This window comes from Cygnus olor, chromosome 15 (assembly GCF_009769625.2).
Source record: "Cygnus olor isolate bCygOlo1 chromosome 15, bCygOlo1.pri.v2, whole genome shotgun sequence".
Taxonomy (NCBI): Eukaryota; Metazoa; Chordata; class Aves; order Anseriformes; family Anatidae; genus Cygnus; species Cygnus olor.
The window spans coordinates 16,607,277-16,624,962 of NC_049183.1; the positions used below are offsets into that span (position 1 = coordinate 16,607,277).

General features: G+C 58.4%; 1 protein-coding gene across 1 annotated transcript in view; it reads left to right on the plus strand.

Annotated features, from left to right (window-relative positions):
- Positions 1–9,245: 9,245 nt before the first annotated feature.
- RAB26 (RAB26, member RAS oncogene family) overlaps positions 9,246–17,686 on the plus strand; it is a 31,176-nt gene continuing 22,735 nt past the window's right edge. The window contains exons 1-2 of the mRNA XM_040574268.1: positions 9,246–9,461; positions 11,894–12,004. Of these exons, the coding sequence (XP_040430202.1) occupies positions 9,246–9,461; positions 11,894–12,004 (327 nt within the window). The remainder of the gene's footprint in view (positions 9,462–11,893; positions 12,005–17,686) is intronic.

Consider the following 17,686-nt stretch of genomic DNA (forward strand, 5'->3'; position numbering starts at 1 on the left):
CGCACTACAGTCAGACGCAAAGGGAGCTCACCTGGCGCAGCAAGGCGCGGGCACCCTGTCTGTCCCTATCAGTGACACCACGCTGCTGATTGTCCCAGCTCCTGCCCTCAGCCTGCCCCTGCACGGCTGCGCACCCCAGGACAGCACCCAGTCTGTGCTGCCTGCACCTCGCAGCCCGGGACCATGTGCGGTGGTTAGTCCTGGCTCAGCCACAAGGAGCAGGGGCGTCTCAGCCCTATCCCAAGCTGATTTAATCCACGGGGGATGAATTCAGCCGCGATCTCCCTGCCCGAGGGCTCCCAGCCACCCACCTGCACGTGCTGGGCACGGGATGCAGCAGACGAGGTCGGGATGCATTGGCCTGGCCCTGTTGTGCTGACAGCGTGGTGACCACAGCCGGGCAGGATGCACGGTGTCCCCCAGCTTCTCCTTGGGTGCCTGGAAAAGGGACCCCCTGCCCCGGCTGTGCTCAGGGCGATGTTCGCCAGCGAGGCACGGGGCTGTCAGTTTGTGTGGGGTTTTCAGCTGCACGAGGCTGAGCTGAGTCAGCAGTGCCAGCACATGCCTCTGTTGGGCTTATTCCGGATGACTTTTGTGGGCAGTTTCAGCTCAGGAGGTGAATTTATTCACGCTGGTCATTTTCATCCATTTGACATAGCGTGAATGCAAACGAGAGCCGAGCGGTTGCAGTGACAATGCTTTCTGCTCAGTAACTAATTGGTGGCGATTCTGGTTTTATTTACCAAACACTACTTCAAAGCAAACAAAACATCACTATTCCTCTCTCAATAGGTTTTGAAGTTCCAGGCTTTTGCGGCTCAGGGAATGTTGCTGCTGAGCACGGGCTGGCCGTGGGCGCAGGGTGCAGGTGCCCTGGGCAGTGGCACCGGGGCTGACCATGGGACACGACCAGCACCCACCCAACCTCAGCATGGCTCCCCCGCACCTTGCTGCTCCCGCTCGTTGTTAGAGCAATGCTGGTGTCTCCACACCATTAGGAGGCATCACGGTGCTGGGGCTGGCGTTTGTAATTGGGGCAAATTTAGCTGGGTGAAAAGTCAGGTAGGGGCTGGAGCTGCTCGCTCCCCACTGCAGGGGCTTTAGGAAGCGGTCTCCCATCTCATTCCCCACTCACACCCATTGGTCCTGGCATCGCCCTCTCTCCGTTCTTGATGGATTAGTTTACACCCAAGGACAGAACTGAACCGGGAGGTCAGCAGTACTGAGCACGTCCCCATGCACAGGCATCCCCCAGAACCACATCTGCAGGCGCTTCTGCACACCCTCTGCCTCAGCCTCCCTTGGCAGCAGGCTTCCAGTTACACTTCTGCATTTGAAAACTTGGGAAAATGTGATTTATTATTATTATTATTTTTTTAACAAGGACTCAGATGCTCCTCAAAAGCTGTTGGCTTTTAATGCAATGATGCGAAGAAAACTGCTCTGTGCTAATTAGCACTGTTGAAACTGAAGCCAGAGGGCAGCCAGCGGAGGCAGAAATGTGCATTCAGAGCCTTAGGACTTGCTGGACTCTGGTGGAGGCCAGGTACTGGCAGCCCAGAGGCTGTTCCCAGAAGGGCAGGCAGGGAAGGACCCGCTGCACCACAACGCAATTGCTTTTGAGAAGCCAGCTTGGAGAATTCACTTGCCAGTCGCTTTTTTGCCGTGAATTGGCTGTAGCTGGTTGCATTTGGCTGTGCCTCGCTCCATGCCTTCCCCAGGCAGGCCTGATCACTTACACACGTGTGCAGCTTTTCAGATGTGATTAGTCCCTATGATTGCAGAAGGACAGCTAATGCAAATCAAATTGCTTGCAGACAAAATGTTTGCAGGGCTGGGACAACCCTTATCTTTGTTGGGGAAGAAGATGTTTCCAGCAATAAAGAAGAAACGCTTTTAAACAAAACAGGAAATTGTAAACTCACAGAAAATGGTAGGCAAGAAGATGCTGGCTGAGTGGATCTGTCGAAGCTGATTACATTGCAGAGCTGAGGGTGCCTTGCAATGCCTGGCCCTGGGCTGGCCGTGCTGCTCGTTCATTGTCATCTTCATGAAAAAAGTAATTGCCCAAACTTACCGGAGTTTTGCTGGGTGGAAATGCTCAGCCTTCCTCAGAAAGCATTAACAAACGCTATTAAAGCTCTGAGATGCATCTCCATAGCCCAGATTATTAATTACTTGGAGCAACGCCACGTGCTGACAGCTCAGACCATGAGAACGTCGTTGCAGGTGTGTTGATCCTGGGCTGATAACTACAGCCTGGCACTGCCTGCATCTGGTCAGTGACCTGCCACCCCTTAGCCCTGACGGGGGGCTGAACAAGCCCTGGGCACAGCTCTGCACCCCCCTGGCACTCAGCTCTGCCCCTGCCAGCTTGCACAAAGCTCGCACAACAGCCAGGAGCAGGAGGTGAAGCTGCTTTTCCCCCACCAGAGAGGGGACAGCGTGGACAAGCTCACAGCAAGCAGTGATGCGATGACTTGCTCCAGCAGGAGCTGCTTCCCGGGCCTGGCACTTAGCGGCTGACTTGTTCTCTGGAGCAGCAGCTTTATGAGCCTCTGCATGCTGCCGCGCTGGCTCATTAGGGCTGCTTGTTGTTTTACAGGGCCCCAAAGAGCGCTGCACACATCGCTGAGCTGTGGCTGGCCCGAGGTATCTCTGGGTCTGTAATGCCTGAGCTGCAGATTGCAAAGATGAGCTTTTGGGGGGTTATCTGCTCAAGCTCCACGGGCACTGCCTCTGAGAGTGAGTGGCTGGGTCCTGGTGGTGGTGCAGCAGAAGCACCCCTCGGTCCCTCCTCTCCCTGACCCACACGCCGGAGGATAAGCAGCCCCTCAGCGCTCACAGTGGTGCCTGCACCCGGAGGTGCTGAGCCTCGGCCGTGCCCGCACCCTGGAGTCATGCTGCAGTCATGCTGCTGCTCCTGCACGCAGCCTGCATCCGTGCGTGCCCTGCAGCACCCTCAGCAGAGACAGCAGCGGGACATGAGCCAAGTGCAGGTGCCGGCCCCATGAGGAAGGCGAGAGGCCGGGCTGCTGCTGCCGGCCCTGGCCCGACCGGTGAAAACCCATCCCTGCTGGGAACGGCTGAGTGCGCGCAGATAAAGGTCACGCCGTGTGATGTTTACACACTGGCTTTTGAAACTATAACCACATTCCAACCCTTCCCCGTTGCAGAATGTCTCCGTACAAAATATCTCAGATGGTTTTAAGATGAGATATTTAAGATATTTCTAAAATATTTGATGTCATTGAGGCATGTCTGAAAAGCATTTAAAATATACCAAATAGCTTGAAAGTATCTTTCATTTGGGAGGCTGAGCGTTTGTTACTGAGCCCTTTCTCTCTCCATAGGACACATTTCAAAGGCCTTTTGAATATCCGACTTCATCATATTTGAAAGCTCTCGTGGGTGACTGCTGGAGCAGAGCCGGGCTGAGGGCTCTCATGCACTCAGTCCTCCATCGGCTGAAATCTTGGCTCATTTCTGTCTTGGCACAAGTAAAATTAATTTTCTGGCCTGGGCCCAGTCCAGGCTCATTAGGATCTGGCACGATCACCCTGTTGTGCGCAGAAGGGGCGGGTGGGGGCGTGGGGCAGCACCACCGTTCCCTGGGGATGCCCATGGGGAATTGCTGAGGCAGTCCCTGCATGCCAGCACCCTGCTGGCAGGGGTATGGGATGCTGACCTGCAGGGAGCAGAGCCCTTCAAGTGCAAGGGGTCTGTGGATTATTTTGCAGTTAATTGCAGCAGCCAGGCTGTGCCTTGCTTGCCCCAGGTACAGCTCCTGCCTTGGGTGCTGTGCATGGGTAACCCCAGGCTGCCAGTGCTGCTTCCCTAGGGGCAGCGGCGAAGCTGTGCCCCATGTGCAGGGTTGAGCCCAGGACGGGCAGCTGGGTGCACTGAGGGCTTCTTGTCCCCCTGGGGAGGAGGGGACTGAGCCCGGCCTGGGCCTTGGTGCTGCCAGAGCAGGGGCTTGCAACTGAATGTGGAGTGCCGGGAAAGACATTTTCTTCTCTTGCCTTGGCCTTCTGGAGAGGGACAGGGGCTAATGGAGCACTTCTGTGGGTGAAGGAGTGCCCAGGCTTTGCCTGGGCTGCACGTGCTGGGATAATGGCGTCTAACCAGCTCCGTCATCCGCTGGGCCCCTCGGGGAGCCATCTGCTGCCACGACCACCACTTGCTCCAAAAGCAGCAACGTGAGCGATGCGTTAACTTGGCAGCCTGCAGGGGCTGGTTGCAGGGCTGGGGGGGGGGGGGCGGGTGGCAGCCCCGGCCCTGGCCCTTTTGGGGTCCCACCAGCGGCAGAGGCAGCGCAGAGCCCCCGGGCACTGCCGGGCAGGGGAGGCCAGTGCAGTGCCACTTGTTAAACAGGACCTGCGCCGTGAATAAATTATGGGTTTGAATGCCAGGAAACAAAGACTGGGCGACAGGCTGAGCTCCCAGCCTCCTGGTGCCCAGGGTTCGGTGTGTGTGCTTTGTGGGGAAAACAACAGTGATGAAGGGTGGGCAAAGCAGCAGGTGGAAACTGCCCTTCGGGACAGATCAGAGAGAGAAGCTAAGGAGCCAAGGATGGAAACAGAGGGACTGTGCGCAGAAGAGATGGAAAATGAAATAACCAGACAAAGGAAGGAGGTTTGCAATATAAGACTTGACTTGGCAATATAAGAAAGGGAAGAGACAAAAACAGTCTCCCAGCAAAACATTGGAATTTAACTTTCACAGCTGCAAAAGGAAAACAATTGCTTCCCACACAAAAATAACTGATGGGCTGCATTGATGAGAAGATGTCTGAGGAATTTCAATTAAAAGCCAGCAACACTGACAAAGGCAACAAGATTGAAGTGTTCAAAGGTAAGTGAGCAATGCGGAGAGAAGAACAATAAGTGGCGAGGAAGGGAACAATGACTGCTCAGCTCTGTGTGGGCTGGGACCCTTCCATGCAGGCAGAGGGAAAGCGCTCGACTCACCCAGCGTGGCAGGTGCCGTGGTCCCCAGCCCCACGCGTGTCCCGTGCCCGCTCCCGGCACATCTCCGTGCCTCTTGTGCTTGGGCACTGCCCTTGGAGGTGGAGGTGCTCCTGAAGGGGGGTGTCCCATCTGTCTGACATCTCCTCGTGGAGGTCTGTCTGCTCGTGCACAGCACGAGACCGAGCTCCTGGTATTTTGCCCAGGCTCTCTGTCACACCTGCACTGGCAGCACCGTGACTGACATGTTGGCCCCGTCACCGCGGTGTCACCTGTCTGACTGCCTGCCTGCACCTCCCGTCCAGGTGCTGTCCATGCCTTCAGGTCCTTTCTCTACAACATTTCTAAGGCTTTGGAGTCAGAGCTGTGTTTGCCCTTGGCAAATGATCTGTAGCAGTACAGAGAGTGAGAAGGGACACCAGGTTTACAAGGGATTGGGAGAGCAGTCCCCGTAACCTTGGCTGGAGGCACTGCAATAGGTGACAGCAGAGCAAGCTGAGCTGCGCTACGAGCAGAGCATGGAAAGAGCCTGCACCGGCTCTCCTGCAGCTGCCAGGGCACCAGGCAAAGAAGATGAATATCTTCCAAGACAGTGCAGCTGACATCGTCTCTGATGGGAATAGCTCGTCCTTGCAGCCTTCCTGCTGCAGGCACAACTCCGCTCCGCCTGAGCCGGCAACGAAGTAGGAGAGCAGCAGGCTCAGGCTGTTGGGAAAGGCATTGGCAGATGCTGGCAAGGACAAGGCGGGTGTCCCTGCCGGGGAGGGCAGTGCCTAGGAACGTGGGGATCCGTGCCTGGGGGCTGCTGCTGTGGCGAGGAGCAGCCGAGGCCAGGAGAACACAGGGGCTGTTGCAGCACGAGCCAGGGATGGAGCAGCTTGGGCCAGCGGGAGGAAGGAGGGCTGGCCTCGTGCTGAAATATCTCGCTTGGCTACAAGCACGGCATGCAGCTTCTGGCACGCAGAGAACCCTGCAATTTCCATGTCGGAGAAAACAGCTAGATTTAAACTCCCAAAATGCAGTGTTTGTGCAGAACAGCCGGTCAGAGCCGGTGCCCAGCCCCAGACACAATCTCCATGTCTCCAGCTCTGTGCAGAGCTCTGTCCCCAGATGGGGGAGGCTGAGCAGAAGGCAGGTGCCATCCTTAACGAGCTCATTTATAACCCCCCTAGTACGGGCAGTCCCTGTCATGGCACATGTCCGTGCGCCCACGGTGTGCAGTGAGCCTCCCGTAACACCCTTGCCTGCACAATGTGGGGCACCGGGTGGCTCTGCCTGCACCCTGTGCTGCCCCTTGGCTGGAGACAACACCCAAACCTCTGCCCAGGGCAGGCAGAAACACCCAAAATGCAGTCCAGTCCCTAAAGCAAAAGGGGAAACTTCCAGGGACCTCGCAGCTGTGGGCAGGGGGAGATGGGTGCAGGCACGGGAGCAGCGTGACCACAGAGGCTTCCTCTCATCCCACCCCCAATTTCAGAACAGCCAGGAAAGGCTTCATCCTGCACCAAGCACAGGGCCTGGGGCTGCCCCTCGGTGCTGTGGGGCTGCTGGTACAGCAGGAGGAGCAGGAGGAGAGCTGCCTCGCAGCGCTGGCATCCCCTGTCCTCCATGTGTGCCATACGACAGCCTCCTCGGCTAACAGCCGTGATGGGGATGAGCTGATTTTCTGCCTTTAAAAACAAATTTACTTACGCGTGGATATACCAGAGTAACAAATAGCCACCATTGCTGCTGGCCCTGTTCAGAGCCCTGCCAGATCCCACAGTCCTGCTTCCCCAAGGCACGCTGTATCTTCAGGCGTGTGTTGTTCCATTAATCTATTTTTAGCAAACACATTCCCCTTATTTCAGCTGTAGTTATCTGATTAGTTCCTGTAACTATATGGGGAACAACATTTCCAGGCATGACTGAGATCTGTGAGCAGGCTGTGCCTCTTCACACACGTTTTCTGAAGGAGAAAAACTTGCTGGAGATGCTCCTCCTGCGGCCGCGCTGCTCTGAGCTCTGGCACTGCGTGAGGCTGAGCCCCAGGGCTGGGGGCAGCGGGATCAGCCCCACTGCCGGCTCTGCAGTACGCGACCTTTGATAAGGGCAGCAGCAAGCAGCACGCTTCCCTGCTGCCACCCTCGATAAGGGGCCATCCTCGTATGGCGTTGCTCTGATGTGGCCGTGATAAGCAGCTGGCTTTGTTTGCTCGTGAACACGAGGCTCTTCAAGATTTCCATCACCATCAGCTGTGGCTGAGAGCGGGGAAAAGCAAAGTCCTCGTGCGTCAGCAGCGCTGGTCTCCCGGGAGGCTGCCCCGAGGGTGCTGGGGGCTGCACGCCCCCTTTCCCAGGCAGGGAAGTGCTCCATGGCAGCTTTGTCACTGCACAGGGACAAGCTAAAAATCCAACAGACCCATAGATGGCTCCAGCATTGCACTTTGCTCCAAGGCCTCGGCCTCTATTGACTGCAGCTGTCCTGGAAAATCAGATTATAGAGCAAAACCTTGGCATCAAGTCTGCTCTGACAAGTCAGGTCTTCCATCTCCCGGATAGATCATCAGGAGGAAGAGAGCGAGATGAGGGGGATAAGCCTCTGTCGTGAAAGCTTTTTCTCTGGTCCTGTCTGTGTGGGAGCCCAGAGCTCCTCCAGCCGTGCATGAGGCTCGGGGGGGGGAGAAGTGGGATCTCGCCCAGAACCCACGCACAGGAGCTCCTGACCCCAGCTTGTCTCCCTCGTCCATGGGGGAAGCAGCCAGAGCTCTGCTCTCCACTTCTCCCCTACTGGGAGTGTTTTGAGAGAGCAGAACAGGGATTAACTGCGGGTTTAAATGCCCCTGACAGAGCTATTCTGGCACACACAGGGAAGTGTCATCAGGGGCAGGTGTTGTGTGCCCAGGAGGGGAGGAGAGGAGCCTTGGGGGATGGGGGTACCCTCATCCATCTGTGCAGCTCTGCTCTTGTGCCCACTCCTGTGGAAGCAAAGGGAAAAGCTCATCCTGGCCACAGCACGAGCGACATCTTGGCATCACCGTGGTGGGCATCTGGACTCTGATTTTGGTTCCAGCTTTCCCAGCCTGCCTGAGCCCCTTTGTGTTGGCCCTCAGCTCCTCCCGGTCTTGTGCAAGCGCTGTTACTTATTTACATCTTCATTGTGTGCCTGCCTGGCTTCTCACCAGAGAGATTTATTTTCCACTCTTGCTTCGATATGACTGCTCAAGCCTTCTTTTCCAGGAAGGATAAGGCCGCGCCACTGGAAATATGTCACATAGCTAAAGACATTTATTTCAGTTGAGAGCATTGCAATTGCCTCAGGTGACACTTCATTTGCAGTCAGAAAGAAAGATGCAAAGTGTTGCTCACTGAAACCAGTTGCTGAGACAGACTGGGGACAATGCAAGTCCCCCCCAGAAGCAGCAGCTCCTGCCGGCCTCGGCCCGTGCCGCAGCCCCCCTGCGCCCCGTGCGCCCCCCGGGCCGTGCTGTGCCAGCCCCTGCCCCGCTCCGCGTCCGCCCTCGCACCCCAAAGCTCCCGCACAGGAGCTGCCCGCGGCGGCTGGTCCGTGCCTGCCTCATCCAAATGCCCACCTGCGGCCGGCTCTGCGCCTGCTGAGGGACGGGGGGGGGATGCTGGGGAGCGGCCCCCAGCCCAGCCCAGCCCAGCCCTGCCGGGGGGCCGCGCTCAGCCCCCGCTGGGCATCGCGGGGGGGCACCGGGCACCGCTCGGGGCTCGCTGCGCTGCTGCCCCAGCGCCGGTCCCCACGCGGGGCTGGGGCCGCCTCACCCCGCTCCCCTCCCGTGCGGCTCGGCTCGGCTCGGCTAGGCGCGGCTCGGTTTGGCGCGGCTCTGCACAGCTCGGCACGGCTCGGCTCGGCTCGGCTCAGCACAGCGGGGCTCGGCACGGCTTTGCATGGCACGGCTCTACGCAGCTCGGCACGGCTTTGCACGGCTCGGCACAGCAGGGCTCGGCTCAGCACAGCGGGGCTCGGCACGGCTTTGCACGGCACGGCTCTACGCAGCTCGGCACGGCTTTGCACGGCTCGGCACAGCAGGGCTCGGCACGGCTCGGCTCGGCTCGGCAAGGCAGGGCTCTGCGCGCACCGGAGCGCGGCCGCGGGCGCCCCGCGGAGCGCGGCCGGGGCGGAGCGGAGCGGAGCGGGCCCGGCCCCCGCCACCGCCCCCGCGGCGCTGCCATTGGCAGCGGGGCCGTGCCGTGCCGGGCCGTGCCGAGCCGCGCCGGGCCGGGGAGGCAGCGGCGGCGGCACAGCCCCGCGCCCTCAGCGCCCGGCCGCGGCATGTCGCGGAAGAAAGCGGCTCGGAGCAAGGGCGGCGGCGCCGCGCCCTCGGCCGCGCTGCCCCCCGCCGCCCAGGGGCCCGGCCGCGCCGCCGCCGCCGCCGCCGCCCCCCCCCGGAGCCCCGCGCCCGCCCCCGAGCTGCCCCGCAACGGCGGCGCGGCGCCCGGGCGGCCCTCGCTGAGCAGCAGCGGCGAGTTCTACGACCTCGCCTTCAAGGTGAGGGGGGCCGGGGGGAGCCACGGCCGGGGGGCGCGGGGAGCGACCGGGGGGGTGCGGAGCGGAGCGGCCGGGGCAGCCCCGTGCGGCAGCCCGAGAAGTTCCCCGGGGACGGGGCGGGCGGGGGGCGCCCCCTCCGAGCCCCCCGGCGAGCCCCCGCTCCTCCGGGGCCGCCGCTGTCTCCTTCTCCTCCTTTTTCCCGGCCCCGCAGGGTGCCTCGGCGGCGCTCCCCCCCCCTGCCCGGGGCGCCCGGGCTTCGGCGTGGCGGGCTGCGAGCACATCCCCCCGCACCGCGGCTGCTGCTGAACTTTTGCAAGTGGTGCTAAAAGGCTTTTGGCTCAGCTTAGTGACTGTACCCTTCTGCTTCCTCTCTAACAGCGTTAAAAAAGGCAGGTTATAAGCCGGGGTGACGGTATTCCTTGAATCGCATCGAATCTGCTCTGGCTGCCGTTGAAATGTCTCCAGCTTATGCTTTCTCTTAAGGGCTCAGATGGCTTCTTCTTGCTGCTTGAGATTCTGGCAACTCACAGATCAAATGTATTTGCACCCCCCTCCATCATACGACCTGCTGCAAGCCCATCTTGGAGCTCTCTTACCAATTTTGGCTGAGGCTGCAATTCAGTGCAACCCATCTGACTGCAATTCTAGCACAGATCTTCATAACCGAGCGTGGGGGATTAAGCTGCGAGGAAGACAGTGTTCGCTATGGCAAGGTCCAAGCCTTGGCATGATGTGCCAGAGAGCTCGATGCCTGGGGCCGTCAGCATGGCCACAGTGTGTTAAGATCTGGGATATGGAGTAGGAGGTGATGGGTGTTTGAGAAGTGGATTTGGCTGATTTAGTAGGCAGGTGGTCTCCGGTACAGCTGCAGTAACAGTTCAACAGCTTCTCTGAAATGGAGTCATTCTGCATCGATGCTGGCCCTGGGCTCCCTGAGCTCGCCTCTTGCCAGGCCTGGCTGGGGTCTCAAAGAAACCTGAAGGTGCCAGTAGCAAATCCCTCTGGTATCGGTCTGGGTGTTTCTCAAACGCTGACAGACCGTGTTGTGTTTGGTGAAAGACCAATCCAATAAACTTTCCCTTATCCCTCTCCTGAGCTCTGCCACAGAAAACAGCCCAATGCACGGCACGGGGCCGGATCCTGATGGCCAAGCTGTTGGCATGAGCCTGGCCCCAGGCACTGCTGCCTGCCCCTGAGGGAGGCTTGAGCGGTGCTGAGCGGGGAGCAGTGGGCTTTAGGGGTGGATCTGCTCCAAGGCAGGTATCTGGAAAGTTTAAAAAAAAAAATATCAGTACTACTATTTTGTACTAAAAAATGACTTTTTCCCCACCATTGGTTGGACTCACATACATACATGTCTTGGTTTCCCTGACCTTGTGCCAGAGCTCAGAGCGGGGCTGCACGGGGGGATCCCACCGGACACCTGCTGCAGGGGCCGTGCACTGCGGGGAGGGAGCCAAAAACGAGCCCCCAAATGGGCTACACCTGCGGAGTCCATGGCAGTGGCTGCTGCTGCTGCGTGGGCTTGGTTTGACCCAGGGCAGCGCCTGAGTTAAAACCATTTAAATTCATTCACGGGCTAACGACTTCTGAAAGGATAATGGCAGTCGGGCTCAGAGAGTTGGAACCGTGCCACGGACGCGCGAAGCCGTGCGGATGGGAGGGGGTGCAGAAGCTGTGAATGCAGCTTGGTTGTGCAGCCCGGGGTTTCTCCACGGTGAGAAGCTGTCAGCCTGCTCTGAGGGATGGGGTCGGCACCCACGGGGGGCAGAGGACTCGAGATTGGAGCCGTGTTAGGGAGCAGTTTCTGCCTTGCCTTGGTTTCCTGTGTCAGGGCAGGCGCTGGGGGGCACAGGCGGCACCGGGAGCTGCTCCCTCGGCATCGCTGAGGACCGAGGGTGGCCGTGGAGCTGTGCTGGTCCTGGGCAAGGAGCTCACAGGGGGACAGGCACGGGTCTGGGGCTGGCATCATGCTCGGGGCCCCCCCCCACAGCCCTGTGTGGGGGAGTTCTGCAGGGCTGCGGGGCAGAATGGGGCCCTGCAGCTGTGGGTCACAGCCTGGCTTTCCCACACACAGTGCGTTTGGTTTTTACGGGGTGATTCCCTGTGGGAAGTCTGCTCATACTGGTTGGGGGAAGGTGTCTTGAGTTGAGTTGTGCCGGCGCTCAGGGACGTGCGCAGTACAGGGAACACTGGTGATGCTGCTGCACGGGGGCTTGCTGCTGGTGCACTGCACTGGCTGCAGCTCCCTGCCCTCCCCTGGGTCCGGGGACGTGACTTTTGGGTGGGGTTCTTGTTATTCCTGGGGCTCCCCATCAGGGATAAGGATCTGCTGCTTGCCCCTGGGATGTGGCTTTTGGGATGGAGATGGGAAATTGCTGTGGAGGGGCTGGAAATGGTGCCTAACCCGCTCCTCCCTTCCTCCCTCGCAGGTTATGCTGGTGGGCGACTCGGGGGTCGGCAAAACCTGCTTGCTGGTGCGCTTCAAAGACGGCGCCTTCCTGGCGGGCAGCTTCATTTCCACCGTTGGGATCGACTTCAGGGTAAGTCAGCAGCAGCTGGGATTTGCCAGGTTAGCGACCGTCCTTGCAGAGGGATACCAAAACGTTGCTCCAGCTGCTTAAAACTCCTCATGCCGAGTCCCGTGTCAGCGGCAGGCAGGGCACCTCGGGGCTGCGTCGGGCTCAGGAGCCATCTGATGACTGCAGCAGCGCAGCGGCGTTTTAATTACTGCTCTGCACAAGGACGGGGAGCGCGTCCTCTGCTCGGCGCTGCCGTGCCCTGAGGACGATTTGTGTGAGAATAACTGTTTGGGCCTGAACATCTGCCCAGCTAAAATATTTCCCTAAATCAGTTTCATTGTTTTAAAAACAACTATAAACCAAAACCAAACTGACACAAAACACAATCTCCAGAGCAAACCTTGTTGGTGCTGGCACGGGGCGCAGTGCAGGATCTCGGTGCTCTGTAAGAACAGTTTTGATGGTGACAGGGGCACCTCGCTGCTGGTGCCAGGTGACCCTTGGGATCACCGACAGTGACACACCAGAGCCGGGTGGCACTGGCAAGATCAGCTGGAAGCTGCTGGATGGGCAGGGAGGCAGAAGGGGAGGCACCTCATTTCCTCTTTTCTGGTTGTATGAAAGCTGGAGTTGGGGCCCAGATCCTGAGGGCAGTGCCCTTGTTTGCACAGAGCCTCCTTTGCCATGCAGGAACGTCCCAGAGCTGTCCGGGCTGGGGAAGATGTGCGCAGTGGGAGGGAGGGGAGGTGACTCAGGTGGGGATCTGTGCGAAGGAAAGTTTTGGAGCAGGTGTGCTGCTGTGCCGTTCCGTAACTGAGGCAGTTTTTTCCAGTGCCGTTACCTTTGGGTGCCCTGGTTGATACCTGGTGCCTGATAACTCCGTGTGCCTTGCGGCTGTTTCCCTAACCATCTGCTTCCCCTGAAAGCACGAGCTCGCAGCCCCCAGACACCCGACTGGGGCCGCAGCCTCCTCTGAGGAGGGAGCTGTGCTGCAGGTCCCTGCCCTGCCGGGACAGGCTGCGCTCTCTGGTGGGGAATTCTGTGTAACGAGGGACCTGGAAACGGGCACGCAAACCTGGCCAGCCCGAAGGGAGGTTAATGGGCTGCGGCCACATGGAGCAGCCAGGGGACTGGGGCTGCTCCAGGGCCCTGCTGGATGCTGCGTGCTGCTTCCTGGCCCCTGCCTGCTCCTCTGCAGCAGCGTGGGATGGGTGGTGTCTCGGTCAGTGCCACAGACGACCCCAGGCTGCTCACTCCCGTGGGAGCAGAGGCTGCCTGTGCCACTGTGCCGTGCCTTTGGCTCTGTTTCCACACCGCGGTGGTGCTGGGCAGGTGCGGTGGGGTGCTGGTGGAAATGCTGCGTGTCAGGGTTGTGCCACATCCTCCCGACTGCCTTTCCTCAGCAGGCAGCACTTCAGGACTTGCACGGATCTTGTCCCGGGTGCAGATAAAAGTGTCGGGTACTGCCGTGCCTGTGACCCCAGGCGGAGGTGTAACCCTGTCAGCGTCTGCTGTGGCCTTTGTACCCAGGTGTGAGTGGGGGCTTTCCAATTCATCCCGCAGGAAGCGCCCGCTTTCCTCCTAACGCCTCCAGATCTTTCCCTCCGGACTCTTCTCGGCAGTATCTCAGATCTCCCTTTCTTGGAGGATTTCTGTGAGATTGGTGTCTCTTGTAACTTGCTATTTTGCCAGCGCGAACAATAACTTGGGAGCACAGTGACAAGGTAAAGAGATGAGGCGATGCTCGGAAAGCCTTTCAGAAATAAAGCGGTGCTTTTCCTGCAAACCAGTGCTCGGTGCAGAGCGACGCTGCGGGTTACGGCTGGCTGAGCCGCGGTGGCTCGGTAGAGTTGGTGAATTGGAGTCCATAATTTTATCCAAAGGTAATTACACCGTATTTCAGGTGTTCTTAAAAGGAAAAGCATTTTATTACTGATCGCAGTGATTGATACCAAGGGCAGTCTTAAAATCTTGTGACTTATTGATTAGAGTGCTGAAATGACTGCTACTGAGAAGCAATCAAATTAGGGTTAATTTACTTCTGTAATAGAGCTGCTAGACATACGTGGGCTTGAAACGGGCAGATTATACAGCGAGGAAGATCGTGTTTATGCCCTAAAATTCATTATTATCATCTTTGTAAGATACTCATTTTTTTGGAGACATGGAAATAGTTTTTTGATTACACATCTCCGTTTCTATTAAGATAATCCTGTTTGCAAGCACTGCGTAATTGTGCCCCCCTCGCGGTTTGCATTACAATGCAGAGGAAGCTCTGGGGTGATAACACCGGAGGCTTCTGCTGCAAGAGCACTTTTTGTTTTTAATTTTTGTCTTTCTAATAACAAAGCTGTCACATCGCATCTCCCTTTCTCTGAAATCCCGGAATTAGGAGCTGGGTTTTCTGGCTGAAGCAATGGAGCCCACTTGTGCCAACGGGCAGCGGGGTTGTGGCCGCTGGTCCCAGCCCGTGTCGGGAGGTGCTGAGCTCCCCTGCGGGCACAGCCACGGTTCCGCAGGGCTCGTGGCAGTCACCGAGCTGTGCCGGTGGTGCTGAGAGCTCCCCAAGGCCGCAGCAGGCAGCAGCTGTGCTCCTGTGCACGCACGACCTTGCTCGGCCAGGGCAGCCGGTTTGGGGGAGCTGCCTGGAGGTGTCGTGGGGATGCGGCTGCCCCGCTCCTGCCATCGGTTCTGGGACAGTCCCTGGTCCTCTTCGATGCCGGCTGGTCCCTGTGGGGTTCCAGGTGCTCGCTTGGTCATGCCCCAATCTCCTGGGCACCCAGCAGGCTCGAGGACAGCTGCTGGCAGCCAAGGGCGTCCAGGCATTAGGTGCGCACCGAGCTCTGGCTAATGGATGATGTCGGCCTGAGCAAATGTGGGTGAGGAGAAATCCATTTAAAATTAATCGGGCTTTACAATTCCTAATGGCCCCCTAGGTTTTTTCCCTCCTACTGTTTTATGTTACAGAGAATCTCTCACATTTTGTGGTTTGTTTATAATTGTCTCTTAAACAAAAAAAGGATGTTGATCTAAACATTAGTGTTTCATTTTCCAAGTATACTAGGGAATTAAAGATGTTGGTATTAGGGAAAAAATGCATCAAAATGGTACCTATTAGCTTCTAGCTTTGGAGATTCCCAGTCATTCAGCTTTCCATCCTGTTAAAATCAGTTTTATTCTGGGAGCATCTTTAGCCCGTCGGGAGACAGCCAGCCCTCTCCTTCAGCCGGGTGGTGGCAGGACCTGGCAGAGGGTTTGGGCAGTGGTGGGAGCTGCTGGGGTCAGAGCCAGGCTGTGACCGCTGCCGTATGTGGTGGAGCTGGGACAGAGCCAAGATCTCTGCCTTTTGTCATCACTTCTTCCATCCGGGCATCGCTGCTCCCTTCCCACCCCGAATGGAGTTTGGGGCTCCCCAGCCTCTCTCCCCTGGAGAAGGAGCACATGCACAAGCTGGGTGTTTCCTCCATGGGGTTTTGGTGTGTCTGCAGGTCCGTGCAGGGGCTCTGGCTCCCCAGGGCAGCTGTGACACTCCCCCCCCCAACCCGGTGTTCCTGTCCCACCACCGCCTGCTTTCAGCTCCTCCCTTTGGCACGTGGGTTGGGAAATGCACTGGGGTAAACAAACACCTCTGTCTCCAACAGCATCAGCTTCGGGGTTTCCAGCCCTTGCTAGACAATGGGATGCTCAATTATTCCCTCCCGTGAGCCATGGCCGTGCTGCCAGGGCTGTGCCGAGCACTGGTCTCCCTCCGCGTCCTCCCTAGGAGCTGTGGGAGCTCCCCAGGGTCCCCCCCACAGCTGTCCCCAGCTGAAACCACCCAGGACTTGGCTGTGCCCTGAAAACCCACAGTGGTCCCAAAGCCCCCAGGCTGGCAGCTCTGCGGCTCGTCTTGCCCAGAGCCTGCCCTTTTCTCAGTTCGTGTTTTAGGAATTTCAGGGAGAAAGGGCTCCTGGAAGTGAGCCGCTCTGTAAGTCAGAGGTGTGAATCCCAATTTTCCTGGTAGTGCTGTAGGAGCTACGTTTTGCTGTAATTTTGGGAATGTGGCAGAAACCTTGGCAGAAATTGAAGCTGCACAACAAATACTTCTGTCTGGTAGTAGCAGCTAACTTGGAGCGTTTTGCCAGAGAAAGCGGCATGGGGACAGCGTGCCGCCCTGCCGTGCCCCCTGCCCGCGGGCTGGGCTCTGCCCCGGCACTCGCTGCCCATGCTTGGCCCCGAGCTGTGCTGAGCCGGGCGAGTGAAGGTTTTTGCACTAATTGGACCTGAAGGGAGAAGAATATTAAGGGAAAAATTAAAGTTGAGCCTTTTCTCTGGGAAGAGGTGCTAACGAGTTTCTTTGCGTTAGCTGGGGAGATGGTTTCTGTGTCCATCAGCCAGGCGAGGCTGTAAGGAAGAGCTTTGCTTTTCTTCCTTTCCCTGAGGTGTGTGGTGGCGTCGCTCCTGCTCTGCTGTCCCAAGCAGAGGGAGCAAACAAGCATCCTGTGGGCTCACAGCACCTTTTGGTGCTGCGGGAGGAGCGGGGAGCCGACCTGGTGCCACAACCTCGTGCTTCAGCGCAACCTGGGGCTTTCCCGAGCAGGCAGCAGTGCACAGAGAGTACTTCTCTGAAGTAAGACTCTGGCTTACAGCAGCGGGCACCAGCTGGCACAGGAGGTATTTCTGCGTGTTGCTGCTCTGTGGGAGACCCGCAGCGTCCCCTGCACGCTTGGGGCACGGGTGCGCCCGCACAGGGAGCGCTCTTTGCTCCAGCCTTGGCTGTGCCACCGTTAATCTGCCCGCTGGAACAGTTGCCGGGCACTGTAAATAACACAAGCTGTCACTGGTGACCCTGAGCTGTAAGGACTCTTGATTATATTCAGCCCTGCGCTGCTCTGGAGGTGGAACCAGCGGTGTACAATTTGAATTTTTGCAGAAGAGCTTTGTTGCATCTCTGTTTATTTTTCGCAGTGTGTGTGTGCACCTTCCGTCGGCAAACAGCAGCAGATGCCGGCTGCCTGGCTGACGGCAGTGAGCTCGGCGTGGCAGGAGAGGCAGGGAGCCTTGTTCCGGGGAGGCAGGGTGTGCAAACCAAAGCTGGCCCCGGTCTCGGTGTGGCCAGCCCGGCCCTCGGTCTCCGTGCGAATGCGGAGGGAGGGAGCAGGCAGACGGGTGAGCAGCCCCGAGCTGGTCGGGACCCTGCACAGGGGGAAGGTGCCCAGGTCCTGGGGACCGTGCTCAGCGGTGCCGGGAGCGGTGCTTGTCCTCGTGCCTCCCGTCGAGGGGCCGGTGTGACCCAGAGCCGCCTGCGAGCCGAGGGCTGGCTTTTATCTCAGCGGTTGGCACCGAGCATCAGCAGGGCTAATTTCCAGATGGATCAGTCTGGAAAAGGTGGGAGGGGATCTGCTTAGGCCAGAAGAAAGGAATGGAAATAAATTAATTCCAGCATGTCTTTCAATGCAAAATCAGTCCTGAATGTCAGAGGAAAGGGTGCCGGGCATCAAGCAGAACACTTGGTCTCTTCCGTGTGTAAGCTTTGCTACGCAGGGTGGCCACGTGTAGGGCATGAGAGGTGGGCTCCGTTGGTCCAAGAGGCCGTGGGCAGGAGTGCAAGGACAGAGGGGGCATCCTCAGCCCCGTGTCCCTGCAGGGTGGTGGCCTTGCCCTGGGAAGGGCACCTCGGTGTCACCTGGGCCGGGCACTTGGTGCCCTCCTTGTGGTGGTGCC